Here is a 17,215-nt window from a genome sequence, read left to right as displayed (position 1 = left end):
TGTTAGGCAGTATTTGATAAGATTTAATAGAATTATTGTTATCCAGGAGATTCTGTGGCATTGAGCATAAATTTAGGATGGTTATTGGTTTTCTGGTGCTAGGATTAAGGATTACTCTAAATGTTTTAAGCATATTGTGAAAGATGAGATTAAGAAGCCAGTAATTATTGTACACATTGGTTAGAATGACATTTTTAGAGAAAAGATTCAAGCAGCACAGAGTAAATGTAAGGGGTTAGGTAAAAGATTACAAAACAGAACCTTAAAAGCAGTAATTTCAGGTTTACTCCCAATGCCAAACTTAAATGAGAAGGAACAAAAGGTTAAAGGAGGTAAATCAATGGCTGAACAGCTGGTGTATTGTTCAGGGATTCATGTTTTTCAACAGTTGGAATGTCTTTTGGGATAGGAAAGACCTATTCAAAAAGGATGGATCCAACCTAAACTGGAAAGGGACCAATATCTTATCAGGGAGATTTACTCATTCAATTCAAGGAGACTTTATATCGATAGAGACAGGGAGTGGAGGAATTCTAAGTAACAGTGTAAACAGAAGGATTGGTGGGAAAGGTTCTGAATGTGAAGAAAGCAGATCAGTTAGAAAAGAAAGATGAGAATCAGAATATGTATTAACTCTGAAGAACTAAATTGCATTTATTTCAATGCAAGGTGTTTTATAGGTAAATCTGGTGAACTCAGGGCATGTTAAGAACCTGGGATTGGGACATCATAGTTATGACAGAAACTTGGCTGAGAAATGTAGGCAAGTAGGGAGGGGAAGGGGTTGGTGTTTTTGATGAAGGAACACATTATTGCTGTAACTATGGAAAATATTTCTGAAAAATTGTCCAGTGAAAATATATAGGTAGAAATTACAAAGAATAAAAGAAAGATCACTTTGATGGGATTGTACTATCGCTCCCCCAATAGTAAGAAGGGAATTGATAAACAATTATATAGGGAGATCTCAGATATGTGTAAGCATGATCAGGTTGTAATAAGGGAAGATTTTAATTTTCCAAACATTGGCTGGGGCTACCATAATGTTAAAGGTTTGGATGGTGAAGAATTTGTCAAACGTGTTCAAGAAAATTTTCTTTATCAATATGACGATGCTCTTACAAAAAGGAGCAAATTTAGACCTCCTTTTGGGCAATAGGGCAGGGCAGGTGACTGAAGTAAAAGGAGGGGAATGCTTTGTATCTCACGATCATAATTCTAATAGTTTCAAAATGGTTATGGAAAAGGAGAAACTTTCCATAAAAATTAAAGTTTTAAAATTAGCATAAGGTAAGGTTTAATGGTATGAGTCAAGAACTTTCAAAAATTGATTGGAGTAGACTGTTTACAGGTAAAAGGACATCTGACAAATGGGAGGCATTCAAGAGTGTGATGATGAGTTCAGAGGCATTTTATTCCTGTTAGAGTGAATGGTAAATCTGATAGGATTAAGGAACAATGGATGAATAAAGATATTGAGGTTCTAGTCAAGAACAAAAGAGAATCTTATTTTAGATATAGACAATTGAATCTCTTTAACAATATAAAGAGTGTAGAGGCATTCTTAAGAGAGAAATCAGGAAGGCAAAGAGGGGTTATGAGATAGCATTGGCAGATAAGATTAAGGATAATCCAAAGAGATTCTACAAATACATTAAGATAACTAGAGAGAGGGTAGGGCCTCTTAAAGATCAAAGAAGTCATCTTTGCATTGAATCTCAGGATATGAGAGATATACTTCACATCAGTTTTTACTGTGGAGAAAGAAATGAAGTCTAGAGAATGCAGAGAAATAAATTTTGATGTTTTACAAACAGTTCGCTTTACAGAAGAGAAAGTTTGGAAGGTCTTAGAGAATATAAAGATGGATAAATCTCCAGGTCCTGATTTAAGGTATGCCAGAACATGGTGGGAAGTAAGGGAGGAAATTATGTGACTCCTTGCAGAAATATTTGCATAATCTATAACTATGGGTGAGGTGCCTGATGACTGGAAGGTGACTAATATTGTACCTTTGTTTAAGAAATGTTGTAAGGAAAAACTAGGGAACTATAGACCTGTGAGTCTGACTTTGCTTGTGGGTAAATTGTTTGAAGTGATTATAGAAGGTAGGATTTATAGACATATAGAGAGGCAAAAATTGATTAAGAATAGTCAGCATGGTTTTGTGCAAAGAAACGCATGTCTCACAAACTTGATTGAGTTTTTTGAGAAAGTTACCAAAAAGTTTAATGATGGCAGAGCATTAGATGTTGTTTATTTGGATTTTAGTAAAGCCTTTCATAAAGTTCCGCATGGTAGACTTATTAGTAAAATTAGGTCACATGGGATTCAGGGTGAACTTGCCCAATTAGATACATAATTGACTTAACAGGAGGAGACAGAGCGTAATGGTGAAGGGTTGCTTTTCAGACTGGAGGCCTGTGACCATTGATGTTCACAAGGGATCGGTTCTGGGTCCTCATTTGTTTGTCATTTATATAAATTATTTGGATGAGAGTGTAGAAGACATAGTTAATAAGTTTGTGGATGACAATTTTTTTATGATTACAAAGGGATCATGACCAAATGGGTTGAAAAATGGCAGATGGAGTTCAATCTGGATAAATGCGAGATATTGCATTTTGGTGCAATAAACAAGAGTAGAGCTTATACAATTAATAGGGCCTTGTGTAGTGATGTAGAACAGAGGGACCTAGGGTGCAAGTACATAATTCTTCAAAGTTTGCATCACACATAGACAGGATGTTTCGGAAGGCATTTGGCACACTTGCCTTCATTGCTCAGTCCTTTGAGTGTGGGAGCTGGGAAGTCATGTTGAGGTTATACAGGACATTGCTGAGGCCTCATCTGGATAACTGTCCAGTTCTGGTCATCTCGTTATAGAAAGGATATTATCAAGTTGGAGAGGTTTACCAGGATGTTGCCGGGTATGGAAGGTTTGATCTGTAAAGGCTGGATAGGCTGGGATTTTTTTCACTTAAGTGTAGGAGGTTGAGAAGTGATATGATAGAAATTTATAAAATAATGAGAGGTACAGATAGAGTTAATGGTATTGTCTTTTCCAAAACCAGGGCACACCATTTCAAGGTGAGAGAGAGAGAGAGAGACTTAAAAAAAATATAAGATGCAACTTTTATACACAGAGGATGGTTCGTGTGTAGAATGAATTTCCTGAGAAAGTGGTGGATATGGGTACAAATACAAAGTTTTAAAGATATTTGGATAGGTACATGGATGGATTGATGGCATATGTTGGACCTAGGGAGCTGCAAATGTGAGAGAGCTGATTATTAATTTAAGCATCTTTTTGTTTTGAAGGCTGGAGCTTTGCTCCATGTTTATGAGGATGGATCTGTTTTGTTGACCCATGGTGGCATAGAGCTGGGACAAGGCCTTCACACTAAGATTCTTCAGGTAATCAGGTTCTTTTGTGCTGACTGTCTTATAATGGAAGTGGCAATTATGCAGTTTCTCTTTTCTCACTTGTGAGTGCTTGCAAGGTTCTTCAGCAAGAGGCAAATTGGACTCTGTCCTTTCCCCAGGTCCACATTTGGTGACCTTCCAGCAAAGGTTAGGCACCTGTGGTAAGTAATCCTCCCTGACTTTACTTATTGCCATTTTCCCCACTCTCTACCTTCAAGGATCCGAGCACGGACATTCTACACTTCTAACTAATATGGTGGCTAAGATTAGAATTTGGAAACTTCTGTTGTTACTGGCTCAGATGATGCATTTAATTATTGACCATCAGGTCCCAGCAGTTATATATAATCTAGAATTAAAATCAGAGCTAGGCTTCAGTGACTCTGGGTTGGGAATAGGAAAAAGAAAATTGGGCTGGCTTCTTTCTCCTGATTGTATTTTGTCATTCACAGAACTGCTTTGCTAGAGACAGAAACCCACAAATCCAGAAGAGCCACCAATCCCCAATGAGATCCTGGCCTAATATAGAACAACTTGGGTCTCCTGCTGTTGGTTGAGACTGGGAAAATTGGGAAGAATTCTATTTGGGAGCCTCTGAGCACAATATATGCTGACCAGCATGTTTAAACCCATGTATTTGTATGGTTGAGTTTGAAAGATGTGGTGATGGAAATTTCAAATACACCCCCCAGAGAGACTGCGGCGCACAAGAAGCTTGAAATTTGGAGCAGTAGCCCAAGCCTTAGGAGCATTGTATTTCAGAGCATAAGTCGGCTTTTTGGTCCTTCAAGCATGATCCTGACTTATTTGGTTGTGGCCATGGCTCTATTTTGCTGTCTGTATCATATAACACTTGATTCCCTTGTCTATCAAAAATCTATTTTGTTCAACATTCAAAAAATTCAAAGAATTAGCTTCCACTATATTCTAAGGAACTAATGATATTTTGAGAGAAAAACTCATTAGATTAGATTACTTACAGTGTGGAAACAGGCCCTTCGGCCCAACAAGTCCACACCGCCCCGCCGAAGCGTAACCCACCCATACCCCTACATCTACATCTACCCCTTACCCAACACTACGGGCAATTTAGCATGGCCAATTCACCTGACCTGCACATCTTTGGATTGTGGGAGGAAACCGGAGCACCCGGAGGAAACCCACGCAGACACGGGGAGAACGTGCAAACTCCACACAGTCAGTCGCCTGAGGCGGGAATTGAACCCGGGTCTCCGGCGCTGCGAGGCAGCAGTGCTAACCACTGTGCCACCGTGCCGCCCACTCATTCTTGTTTCTATCTTAAAAGGGAGACTTATTCTTAAACTATGTTCTCTGTGGTCCCATCACAAGAGAAAACATCCTCCCACTAACCACTATATCCAGCCTTCAAGATGTTTTCTGTTCCAATAGAATCATCTCTTATCTCTCTAGTCTCTAAACTCAACCTATTCAACTTTTTGTCATAAGGTACGCTATTCTCTCAGCAATGAATTAAGTGCACCTTCTCGGAATAGCTTTAAAAGCAATTATGTTTCTTTTTAACTAATGAGACCAAAATTGTACACAGTATTCCAAATGTGGCCTTACTAATGTCCTGTACAACTACAGTAAAACTTCCCCATGTTTTATATTCCATTCCTCTTGCAAAAATGACAACTTTCCACTTTTCTTTGTAACCACTTGCTATACCTCCAAGCTAACTTTTTAAATGATTTACAGATCAGGATACCCAGATGAATTTGGACAGTGGATTCAGCTATCTCTCTCTGTTTAGATACTACACTACGTTTCTACTTGCTCTGCCAAAATGGAGAAGTTTACATTTACACACATTGTGTTCCATCTGGGCAAAACTTTGGCAATCACTCAACCTGTCTATATATACCTTTGCAGACTTTCTACCTTCTATTGACAAGTTAATTTATTACCTATATTACTGTCATCAGCAAATTTAACCACTACAGTTATTACCTTATCAAAATACTGCAGTACACTATGTCATTATGATTTTCCTTACATAAAACTATGTTAGCTTTGGCCAACCACATACAATTTTCTAAGTATTTCTAAGTATTTTTTAAGTAACCTTCTTAATGAGGGATTCCAGCATCTTCCCTATGTCAGATAACAGGCTAACTGGCTGAAAATTTGCTACTTTCTGTGTCCCTTTCTCCCTGAATTAAAATGCTCCAATCCACTTGGACCCTTCCCGAATCGAAGGGATTCTGGAAGATTATAATCAATGCATCTACCATTTGTGCTGCTTTGTCGTGATGGTTGGCATGAGGTGATCTGTTCTTTTTAGACACTCTATTCTTGACTGAGCTACCTCCTATTCCTTCCTGACCTTTCAGATTGCCAGCCATGAGTTGAAGATTCCGAGGTCTGCTATCCACCTGAGTGAAACCTCCACTGAAAAGGTGCCCAACACCACTCCTACTGCAGCTTCCTTCGGCACTGATCTCAATGGCATGGCTGTGAAGGTATTATGGGAAATTATGCTTGGATGAAGTAAGATCACTAGTGAATAGTCTGGATTGCTGTGAGGAGGAAGGAACTGAAACTAATCACTGTATTCAGGCCTCCATGAATACCATGATACAGAACTGGCAGCTCAGTTATATTGCTCCACATTACTTCTTTTGAGTAACTTTACAATCTTCACAAATGCTACCCTGCTCACCAATGCCCATTTCTGGTGAGATTGATTGGCAAGAAACTCGGAAATGGTAGTTCCCCAGAGGAAACATTAACTCTATGTCTTTGTCTCTCCACAGATGCTCGGCAGACATTATAGTATCTTCATCATTTTCTGTACTTATTCCATTAGACATCAGTCAGCACAAGGCTCACCAATCTAACCCTTGCTCACATGACCCAGCTACCCTTGGGACAACATGAGGATTGAGAACACACCAGATCTCAACAAATGATCACTGTGATGTGAAAACACTTCTAATCTGTGAAAGCAACGTTGTAGTTCATGATTCCCACATATTTACCCGATCTCACTGGAGCCTCAACTCTCCATGGTCAAGAGGGCAGGTGACCAGTTTTACTTCCCAAAGTATGGGGAAACAAGCACCTATGGGGTTCATTTGAAGTCCTTGCCCAATCTGGTCTTTATGATTGCAATTTCCTACTAATATTGCTGAGTTGTCTAAAGCTGGTTTAACATATACATTAAACACGTATTTTACCAGGGAAGTCTTATTTCCTGAGATGTTAATGGTTGTTTACACTTCATTTGGATTCTGGTTCTGGAGTATTTTTCTGTGTCATTATAGTTCCTGATGTGGCATTTCCCTAATCATGGTTTGGTCCTGTTTCTGTCAGGATGCTTGTCAAAGTCTTTTGCAGCGACTGCAACCTTTCATGGATGAAAATCCAAAAGGAACCTGGAATGACTGGGTGAGTCACTTATTCAGACAGTTTTAATAAAAGAACATTTAAAACCAAATCACATCATATTGAATCTTACAATTTTTCAGGGCATCATGAAGCACTTCAAAGCCACTGAGGAACTTTTCAAATTACTTCTGTAACAAAGGAAATCTGGCAGCCAATCTGGGCATAGCAAGCCCCCAAAAGCAGCTACGTGATAATAATGCAAAATCTGGCTCTGACAAAGCCATTAGTACCAGAACTAAGGGTGCTAATTTATGGCCAAAATATGATCTGTGCTGTTTCTGGATCTGATCACTTCCAGGGTGATTCATGCGGAATGCCATTTTGATGAGTGCATTACAGCCTACATTATAGACAATTCTTTGCAAAAGGAATCCTGGCCATTTATCATCTTGGCATTCCAGAGTCATACAGCACAGAAACAGACTCTGTCATATGTGATGACCAGACATCCCAATCTGACCTAGTCATATTTGCCAGCATTTGGCCAATATCCCTCTAAACCCTTCTTATTCATACGCCCATCAACTTGCCTTTTAAATGTCGTAATTGTACTCACCTCTACCACTTCCTCTGGCAGCTCATTCCATACAAACACCATCCTCTGTTGGGGAAAAATTACCCCTCAGTTCCTTTTTAAATCTAACGACTCCCACCTTAAACCTATGCCCTCTAGTTTTGCACTCCCCATTCAAGCAAAAAGATCTTGGGTATTCTTCTTATCCATGCCCCTCACGATTTTACAAACCTCTATAAGATCACCCCTCAATCTCCAATGCTCCAGGGAAAAAACGTCCATGCTTATTCAGCCTCTCCCTATAGCTCAAACCCTCTGACATACTTGTAAACTTGAGACATACCTTCTCAAGTTTAACAACATCCATCCACTTTGAGAGCGAAAGAGAGAATGCTGTTCAGCTTTCTGGACACAGTGTCCAGTCCAACGTAGTTGATTTTGAAGGAGTCTTGCTTGAGTGCTTGTAAAATTGACTTCACAAAGGAGCTTAGTGTTTCTTAGTAATAGGGTCCTCCCACTGAATCTGGAGAATGCAGTGGAGATATATTACTAGTGGAATTTCTGTAACACTCTTGTGTCCCTATACACAGTCCAAATCTTAATGTAGATTGTCAATTTGGTATGACAATCAGTCTGTACACAAAGAGTTTTGTTTACCTATGCAAGTCTTTGTTGTCAAGCAGGGAAGGACAAAGAAAATGCAACAAAGACACTATGAGCCTCATATTTAAATTTTATTTATTCATTCATGGGGTGTGCTAGTCAATAGCTGGGCCAATATTTGTTGCCCATTCTTAAATCCACAGATAGCAGATAAGAGTCAACCATATTGCTGTGAGTCTGGAGTCACTTTGTAGGCTACATTAGATAGGATGGCAGTTTCCTTCCCTAAAGAACATAAGTGAACCAGATGGGTTTTTATGACAAATGACAAGATTCTAATTCCAGAATTTTATTGATTTCAAATTCCACCATCTGCCATGGTGGGATTCAAAGCCGGGTTCCAAGAAAATACCTGGGTCTCTGGGCCTCCCCTCTTCCTCCTACCTGGTAACATTAACATTAATGACTAGGAGGAGGTTAAAATGGCAACAACATGACAATCAAGCTGCAGCATGTTTTAGGTCCAAACACCTAAATGATAAGGTAGAATAGTAACACAGAGAGAGAAAACAAATCATACAGTTGTACTGCCTCATATAATGTACTGCCTCATCTTCTCAAGAATCTGAGAGTTGAGGATTGGCATGCTTGCCTGCAGATCTACAGCAGAAACTCACGACACTGATTAGATGTCATCATTGAATCGAAGATCAACCACCGTTAACAGCAATAGGAGTAAGCAGATCATCATGACAGAAAAGTGTGTAATGCTGATTTAATACCAGTTATACCATTTTGGAACTTGCTGCTCTGGTTTTACATGTCCTGTAGCATGAAGGCACTCCGTCTTCCCCTTAACTGCCAACAGTAGCGTGCTTCATCAATCTGTGAGCTAATTGTTACTTACCTTCTCATAGTTGTTTGAATTGTTTAAGTTCTGAGTTGCTTACAGATCATGATGCCTGCAAAAGGTGCAGGTGAACATGGAGAAGGCACTTCTTATTATTGCAAAAGCTCTGACACATAACTGTTCCCTGGCATTGTATTCTGACCACCTACCGTCCTCAGTGTAAGATAATCTGTCTCATTCATCATCTTTAAACTTGCCCCCTCTCACCTTAAAACAATGCCCCTTAGTATTTGACATTTCCATCCTAGGAAATGAAATTCTTACTATTCACACAATGCATGCCTCACATAATTTTACATGTTTCTATCAGCCCCCTCAGCCTTTGACACTCTAGCGAAAAGTTTGTTCAACCTCTCCTTAGAGCTACTGCAATTCAGGCAACATCCTGATAAACCTCTTTTGCACACTCTCAACCTTTATCCTTAAAGCCCTGACCAATGCCCTATGCCTTCTTGTGTTATCACTTTCATGGAGCTATAGACTTGGACCCCAAAATCCCTCCATATATCACTAAGAGCCCTGGCTTTTACTGTATATTTACTCTTTCATTTGACCTCCCAAAATGCATCATCTCACACTTGTCTGGATTAAACCCCATCTGCCATTTCTTTCCAACTGATCTATATCCTGCTGTATCCTTTGATAACCTTCCTCACAGTCCAAAGTCAAATTTTCATGTTGTCTGTAAACGTACTAATCAGACCACCAATATTTTCATCCAAATCATTTATATACAATGGTCCCAGCACTGATCCTTGTGGAATATCATTTGACCTCCAGTCAAAAAACATCCCTCCACAACTACCCTTTGTCTTCTATTGGCTAAATTGACCAAGCCAATTTTGTATCAAACTTACTAACTCACTATGGATCCCATGTGACTTAATCTTCTGGATCCATCTATCAAGAGGAATCTTGTCAAATGCTTTAGTAAAGTCCATGGAGACAATATCCATTTCCCTAATTCCATCAATCATTTTCATTACTTCCTCAAAAAAAGATCGAATTTGTAAGATAAAACCTGCCCCTCACAAAGCCAGGCTGACTATCCTTAATAGTTCATTCTTCTCCAAATATTAATAAATCCTGTCCCTAAGGATCTTCTCTAATAAATTCCAGACCACTAATGTAAGGGTCAGTGGCCTATTATTTCATGGATTATCCCTGTTGTCCTTCTTAAACAAAGGAACAATATCATCTATTCTCCAGTCTCCTAAGATCTCATCTGTGGCTAAGAGAATACAAAGATCTCTGTCAAGGCCCCAGCAGTCTTCTCCCTTGCCTTCTTCACTATCTGACTCATCTACCTTTATGATTTTCAACAAACCCAGCAACATTTCTTTCTTAATATTGTTATGGCCCAGAATATCAACATACCCCTCTCTAATCTTATCATCATCATGTCTTCCTCCTTGTGAATACTGATATGAAGTACATATGAAGGACCTTACCCACTTTCTCTGGCTTTACACATAAGTTACATCCTTTGTCTTTGAGTGGATCTACCCTTTCCCTAGCTACCCTCTTGCTTCTAATATAGATATAAAATGCCTTGGGATTCTCCTTAATCCTCTCACCAAGGACACTTCATGGCCCCTCTTGGCCCTCCTGAGTCCTTGTTGAAGTTCTTTTCTGCTTCCTTTATATTTCTCAAGGGTCTTGTCTGATTTCAAGTTCCCAAATGCTTTCTTTCTCTTTTTGATGAAACTTTCAATATCTCTTATCGTCCAAGGTTCCCGAATCTAGCCATCCTTATCTTTTATCCTCACAGGAACATGCTGGTCATAGACTCTGATCAATTGGCCTTTAGAAGGTTCTCACATGTCAATGTGAAATTACCCTCAAACAGCCACCCCAATCCGTTTCTTATGTTCCTACCTAATACTGTTGGAATCAGCTTTCCCCAATTTAGTACTTTCATCCAAGGACCAGTTTTATCCATATCCATAACAATTCTAAAACTTTCAGAATTATGATCATCATTCCCAAAATGTTTCCCCACTGAAACTGTGTTTACCTGGCCAGGCTCATTCCACAGTGCAAGATCTAGTACAGCCTCTTAGTTGGATAATCTGCATATTGTTTCAAGAAACCCTCGAGATCCATCTATCAAATCCTGCGACACCTAAGCTCCTGGCACTAAGGAAGAACCAGTCACTATTGGGGAAGTTAAATTCATCCACTACAACAACCCTGTTGTATTTATTTAATATATTTCCATGATCTGCTTAGATATCTGTTCCTCTCACCGTTGCTGTCTATAGGGAGGCCTATAGTAACATAGCAGCTAGCAGTGATGCAAAGGATTACTATATAGCAGTTAAGAATAACCAGGCAAATGGTGTTGGACTCATCAGACCGCGTGTGCTTTCAAGGTTGACTTGCCCCCGAAGAGAATGGACTTTCTCTCCTCCTGGGCAAACCAAAGCCAAAGATTCATCATAGTATCCAAGGATCCATCGTATTCTCAAGGAATCCTTAGGGTCTGTTATAGCATTTTGTAAATTTTGCCAGGTTTTTGACTAAATTTTCATTCCTTTCATCCCCTGCAACTTGTCTCTGTAAGTGCAGAATGGTTTAGGTGCTAACAATGTGTTCAGTGTTGAGCTGCATGTCACTGTCACTGCAATCAGCAAACATCATGATGTTTACGTATCACTTGTATCACTTTGAATGCGTATAGGTTAATTACAGTTACAAACCCCTGTACCCAATTTTGGGGGCTATCTAATTCGTATTAGTTTCATGATGTTGGTTGATGGATCAATATTACTCAGAACAGCAGGGACATCCATTGATCTCCCATGATTTAATCCCTTCACTTCAGAGAATAATCTTCCTAGATCACCTCTGTTAATTCTCTTCATAATCTGAAAGCTTCAGTCACATTATTTCAATCTTCATCAGATACAAAGCAAACCATCCCAAATGTTGAAGACAGCAGTTTATTCTGTGTGTTTCATTTTTGCCATCCTTATTATAACACCATATATGTACAGGTCACAACTGCTTACATACCTGAATAACGCATCCTATTAACAAGGCAACATTTGTTTCCACCATGACGCTGGGGCAGCAGTTTGTGCACATGCACAAGTTGGGTGTTTGTTAGAGTGAACTAATCAGCGACTGTATCATTTGCAACTAGGCAGCCAACATAAATTATATTTTGAGATTCAAACTGAAACCTGGTCTTAAGGAGTAAATTAAATTTGAATTGAGTCTTCCACAAAATGTTCTAGTTTATGTCAATTATTATTAAAATTCTCATTAGAATTACATTGGGTTATTGCTTTTTAAATATGACATTTTTGCAAACAGTACCAGGAGGATTTTGCAAAAAATCAATTTGTATGGGCTTACTCCAACTTGCATGAATTATTCATGTTTATTATTTTGTATGAATGACTATTATTCAGTAAGTAATAAATAGTCTTATAACTAAAAAAAAAATCACCCAGTTTGAGGCCATGATTCTTGGTGAAGATCTCCATTTATCAACAACTAAATAAACCCCAAGGCACCTTCCCCTGCAACCAATGAAGGGGGTAACACCTGCCCATTTACCTCCTCTCTCCTCAGTATCCAAGGGCCCAAACATAGCTTCCATGTGAAGCAGCACTTCACCTGCACTTCTACTGCATTCACTGCTCACAATGTGGTCTCCTCTACCTTGGGGAAATGAAGCGTAGACTAGGTGAACACTTTCTGTACATCTACATTCTACCTGCAAAAAAGATCTTGAGCTTCCAGTTGCCTGCCACTTTAATACACCACTGTTCCCTGGCCAACAAATCTGTCTCGGGTTTGCTGCAGTGCTTCAGCAAAGCTCAGCGCAAGCTGGAAGAACAACACCTCATTTTCCTCTGGGACCCTGCAGCCCTCAGGACTCAATATCGAGTTCAATAATTTTAGAGCCTGAACTCCCCCATATCCTAGTCCCCTGTCTCACACACCAGGCCTTGTTGTCACACAGTCTGTCATTACATACTACCTATTATTAACCACTAACAGTCTCCATTAACAGATATTCACCCTCCCAGTCAGACCATTATTAACTCCTTTGTATGTCCAACTGTTCTTCTCTCTTTGGGCTCTGTTCCCACCTATTGTTTACTCCTTACTCCCTCCCCCAAACCTATCTTCAGCATATGACCTGGTATTTTCCTAGCTACCAACAGTTCTGAGGTAGGGTCACCAGACCCGAAATATTAATTTTGATTTCTCTTCACAGATTCTGCTAGACCTGCTGAGCTTTTCTACCTTTTTCTGTTTTTGCTTCTGTATTACAGTATCTGCAGTTCTTTCAGTTTTCATAATGTGAATTAGCCACACAGAGCATTTTAAATTTGCTTCAGACGACATTTGCCTAAATGTTATTATGGTTTATCCCTATAATAACTCACATTCCTTTCCCTTTATTTTCGCTTTACTTGTTACATTCTCTGTCACTGTATCCTCTCTCCCCTCCCCCAATATCATTGGGACTACATGTTCTTTCCAGTCTGGCAGGTAGACATACCGTTGTTCTACCATTTTCACAATCTGATCGGTTAATCTGAACTATCAACACCCAGTGACTCCCAACACTGCACCCACCCCCCCCAATATCATTGCATAAATGCAGCCCCTCCACATTTCACATCAGATCTGATGAAAAGTCATCTAGACTTGAAATATTTGCTTGCTCTTTCTCCATGGATGTGCCGGACTCACTGTGATTTCCACCATTTTTTGTTTTCAGTACAGTTTCCAATATCTGCAGTAATTTGCTCCTGTCCCCATAATAAAGCAGAATCTGAAGTGGGATTTTATGTACTTCAGTTGCATGTGCCACTGATGTTCCTGGCATAATCTGAAACACATCAGGATAAATTGTGCATGATTTACGATGTGCATTCGTGTAACCAATCCTGATGCTTCTGCAGTCAGCAGTAGGGGTTCAATAGTTGACTAATTAGCCGTGGCTGTGTGTATTAAGTCTTTAACCTCTGAATCAGAGAGTTATGCATTCGAGTCCTACTCCAGGACTTCACCATAAAATCAAGGCCAACACTGCAGTTTAATACGCACTGCTGGAGGAGACCTCTTACAGATGAGATTTAAACCGAGGACCTCAGAGGACAACATAAAAGAACTTATCAGGCTATATCAAATAAGATCAGAGCAGGTAACACTGAAGTGCTGACCAATAATTATCCCTCAAACAACATCACAAAACCAAATAATCTGCCATTATCATTTTGCTAGTGGGAGATTGCTATGTGCACAACAGTCACTAAACTTCAGAACTACTTTCTAATTTGTGAAGGACTTTGGGAAGGGCTGTGGTTGTGAAAGGCATGAGATAAATCCTGGTCTTTTTCTTTGTTTTCCAATTTTACATTTGATATAGGTACCATATTAATGTGTCTTGGTAATGCAGTTCACTGACATGCAATAATTGTACTTCATTATCATGTCTCACATTTGCAGTTAATTTATGACTGATTCATAAAACTTTCTAGTTTTTTAAAATTTATATTCCTACCTTACCTAATACTTTACCATTATTAAAATATCTTGACTTTGTACTTTACCAAGACACTGAACAACATAATGTGTTTTGACAGGTGAAAGAAGCTTTGAATAACAAGGTCAGCTTATCGACAACTGGTTTCTTTAAGTAAGTGTAACTGTTAATTTCAACTGAAACTATACATTGGTGGATCACCTTGACTGAATAGAATCTTAGGAATTCTGTGGCATTGACTACATTTAAATTTTGCTTCATACATAAGATCATACAGGATCAAGAGCAGGAGAGTACAGAACGTAAATAGAAAATTGTTTTTTAGATTATACTTAAGAAGCTCAACATATCTCAGACCACTTGATCTTCACTCCATTCACCTTAAATATCCACTTTGTCCACATTGTTTTCTGAAAGATGCACTACAGCAACTTTTCAAGGTTACTAGTAACCTTGCAAGCCCTACAACCTTTACCATTTAAAAGGTTAGGGTATCAAGTACACAGAAACACCATCTGCAAGTTCCTATCCAAGTAACACACCATCCTGACTAAGAAATACATCACTTTTTCTTCATTGTCACTGTGTCAAAACCCTGAAATTCTACAAAACAGCATTGTGGGTATTACCTTCAGCATGTTGACTGCTGCTGCTCAAGAAGCAGCTCACCAATTAGGCAGTTAAGAAGGGCAAGAAATATTGGTCTTGCCAGCAATACTTACACTTGTGAGAAAAGAAGATTAGGGGACACCATGATTAAATCTGGAAAAAAGTTACCGTTGGTAGGAGGAAGAGGAGATTATGCAAAGTTCAGTGATCCATAGCTCCTGGGAAAGAATGCTGGATTAGAAGATGGTTCAACGAAATGTCAAATGATGGACTGATATTGATATTTTCCAAAATGAAACAATTTTGCAAGGGGATTAGCTGTCCATCTCCCAAAACCACTTCTGAGATTCCATTCATGGATCAATGGGACATGGGCTATAGGTGGGTGTAGAGTTTTGAGTCATAAGAAACACAAGGTAGAGTCCACTCACTACATGGGAATATTTTGTTTTGGAGTGCTTTGACCAATTGTTTAAATATCAAGCTCCTTTAAATCTTTGTATGACTGCTCATGGATGGTAATAGGGTGATTTTGTACCAGACTGTGCAGAATGTTTTGAGTTGCTATGCTGTGAAGCTTACAAGGTAAAATGCGCAATGTTCATAAATGTAACGATATAAAACAGTCACTAATCTGTCTTTGACCCAAGAGACGCATTGATCAATTTATTCCATTTGGCTTCTTTTGCTGCAAATCCTTACTCTCAATGACTCTGCTTATTAGTTTTGGCACAAAGCAAGTTAGAAAATGCACCTTCACCATCCTTTCCATTTCTAACAGTGCTCCTCTGTGAACTGAATCGAACGTTTTTAAAGAGTTCAATGTAGTTATCTCACTGATCATTACTAATATCCCTGTGAAGTAAAAGGATGTATGTGTTGGCCATTTTAGGGGTGAGGATGTAAGCATCGACTGGGAAAAAGGTGAAGGAACCATAGCCAGCTACTTTGTTTTTGGAGCAGCTTGTTCTGAGGTGGAGATTGACTGTCTGACAGGAGACCATAAGGTGAGCCTGAAATTATAGCAGGATGTGGAATCTTATGAATAAGATGGACAATTAGTGAGGAAATGTGAACAAAGTTCTATTTATTTTCTTTGTGAAACAAGAATTTTCAATGCAATTGCAGTTTTGAAGAGTATGAAGGCACAGTCAATGCATTGTGAGTCTGATCCTCTCCTAAAGCATGACTCTCAATTTGAAACAGACCCCTCTTCTAGAAATGCTAATTTTAATTGGGTTTTATGAGCAGAAGAAATAGGAGCAGGCATAGGCCATTTGGTCCTTTGTTCCTGCCCCACCATTCAATAAAATGTGGTCTTCATTTTCTTGTCTGCAGCCATAGTACTCAACTCCCTAAGTGTGTCTAAAATTAATACTGAATATTTTCAATGAACCAGCCTTCACTGCTCTTCATAAGACCATAATATTTAGGAGAAGGGGTGATGGCCTAGTTTAATTATCACAAGGAAATTAATCCAGAAACCCTGGTAATGTTCTGAGGATTTGGGATCGAATCTTGCCATGGCAGATGGTGGAATTTGAGACTCCTAATTCCAGATATTTATTGAATTTACGATGATCATTGTCAACAGCAAGGGAAAATCCCACCTGGTTCACCAATGTCCTTTAAGGAAAGAAACTGCTGCCCATATATGGTCTGACCTACACATGACTCCAGAGTCTCAGTAATGTGTTTGACACTTAACTACCCTCTGGCCAACTAGGGATAGGTAATAAATGTGGGCTCAGCCAGTGATGCCCACATCCCATGAGTGAACAAAAAATAAATTAGGCCATTCAGCCAATCGTGTCTGATCCACCATTTGATTATGGCTGATATGTTTCTCAATTTCAGTCTCCTGTCTTCTTCTGGAAGCCCTCAATTGCCTTACTAATCAAAAACCAATCCATCTCAGTCTTAAATATATTCAATGGCTTGGCCTCCCCAGCTTTCTGTGTCAAAGAGTTCTAAAGGTTTACCACTTTCTGCTTGAAGAAATTCTTCCTCAATACAATTCTAAAGGATCGTCCCGACACTGAATCTGTGCCCTCAGGTCCTCGTCTTCCCTATTAGTGGAAACATCTTCTCCAGGTCTGCTCTATCCAGGCCTCTCAGTATTTTGGAAGTTTCCTCTTCTAAACTCCTTTGAGTACAGATTTTGAGTCCTCAACTGTTTTGCTTGTGAAGAGCCGTTCATCCCTAGGATTATTCATGTAATCCTCCTCTG

At 39.3% G+C, this 17,215-nt stretch overlaps 1 protein-coding gene across 4 annotated transcripts in view; it reads left to right on the top strand.

Annotated features, from left to right (window-relative positions):
* The window catches only part of LOC140481933 (aldehyde oxidase 3-like), a 141,300-nt gene that overhangs the window by 107,731 nt on the left and 16,354 nt on the right, over positions 1-17,215 (top strand). For 3 of the 4 annotated variants that reach the window (XM_072578645.1, XM_072578643.1, XM_072578644.1), the window contains 5 exons: positions 3,322-3,417; positions 5,781-5,909; positions 6,763-6,837; positions 14,477-14,529; positions 15,878-15,992. In XM_072578645.1, the coding sequence (XP_072434746.1) occupies positions 3,322-3,417; positions 5,781-5,909; positions 6,763-6,837; positions 14,477-14,529; positions 15,878-15,992 (468 nt within the window). Of the gene's footprint in view, positions 1-3,321; positions 3,418-5,780; positions 5,910-6,256; positions 6,465-6,762; positions 6,838-14,476; positions 14,530-15,877; positions 15,993-17,215 lie in introns of those variants that run through there. The other variant, XM_072578646.1, reaches the window with a different exon arrangement.

This window comes from Chiloscyllium punctatum, chromosome 10 (assembly GCF_047496795.1).
Source record: "Chiloscyllium punctatum isolate Juve2018m chromosome 10, sChiPun1.3, whole genome shotgun sequence".
Classification (NCBI taxonomy): Eukaryota; Metazoa; Chordata; class Chondrichthyes; order Orectolobiformes; family Hemiscylliidae; genus Chiloscyllium; species Chiloscyllium punctatum.
Note: the sequence above shows the minus strand (reverse complement) of the source record. Positions and strands in the feature narration are given on the sequence as shown.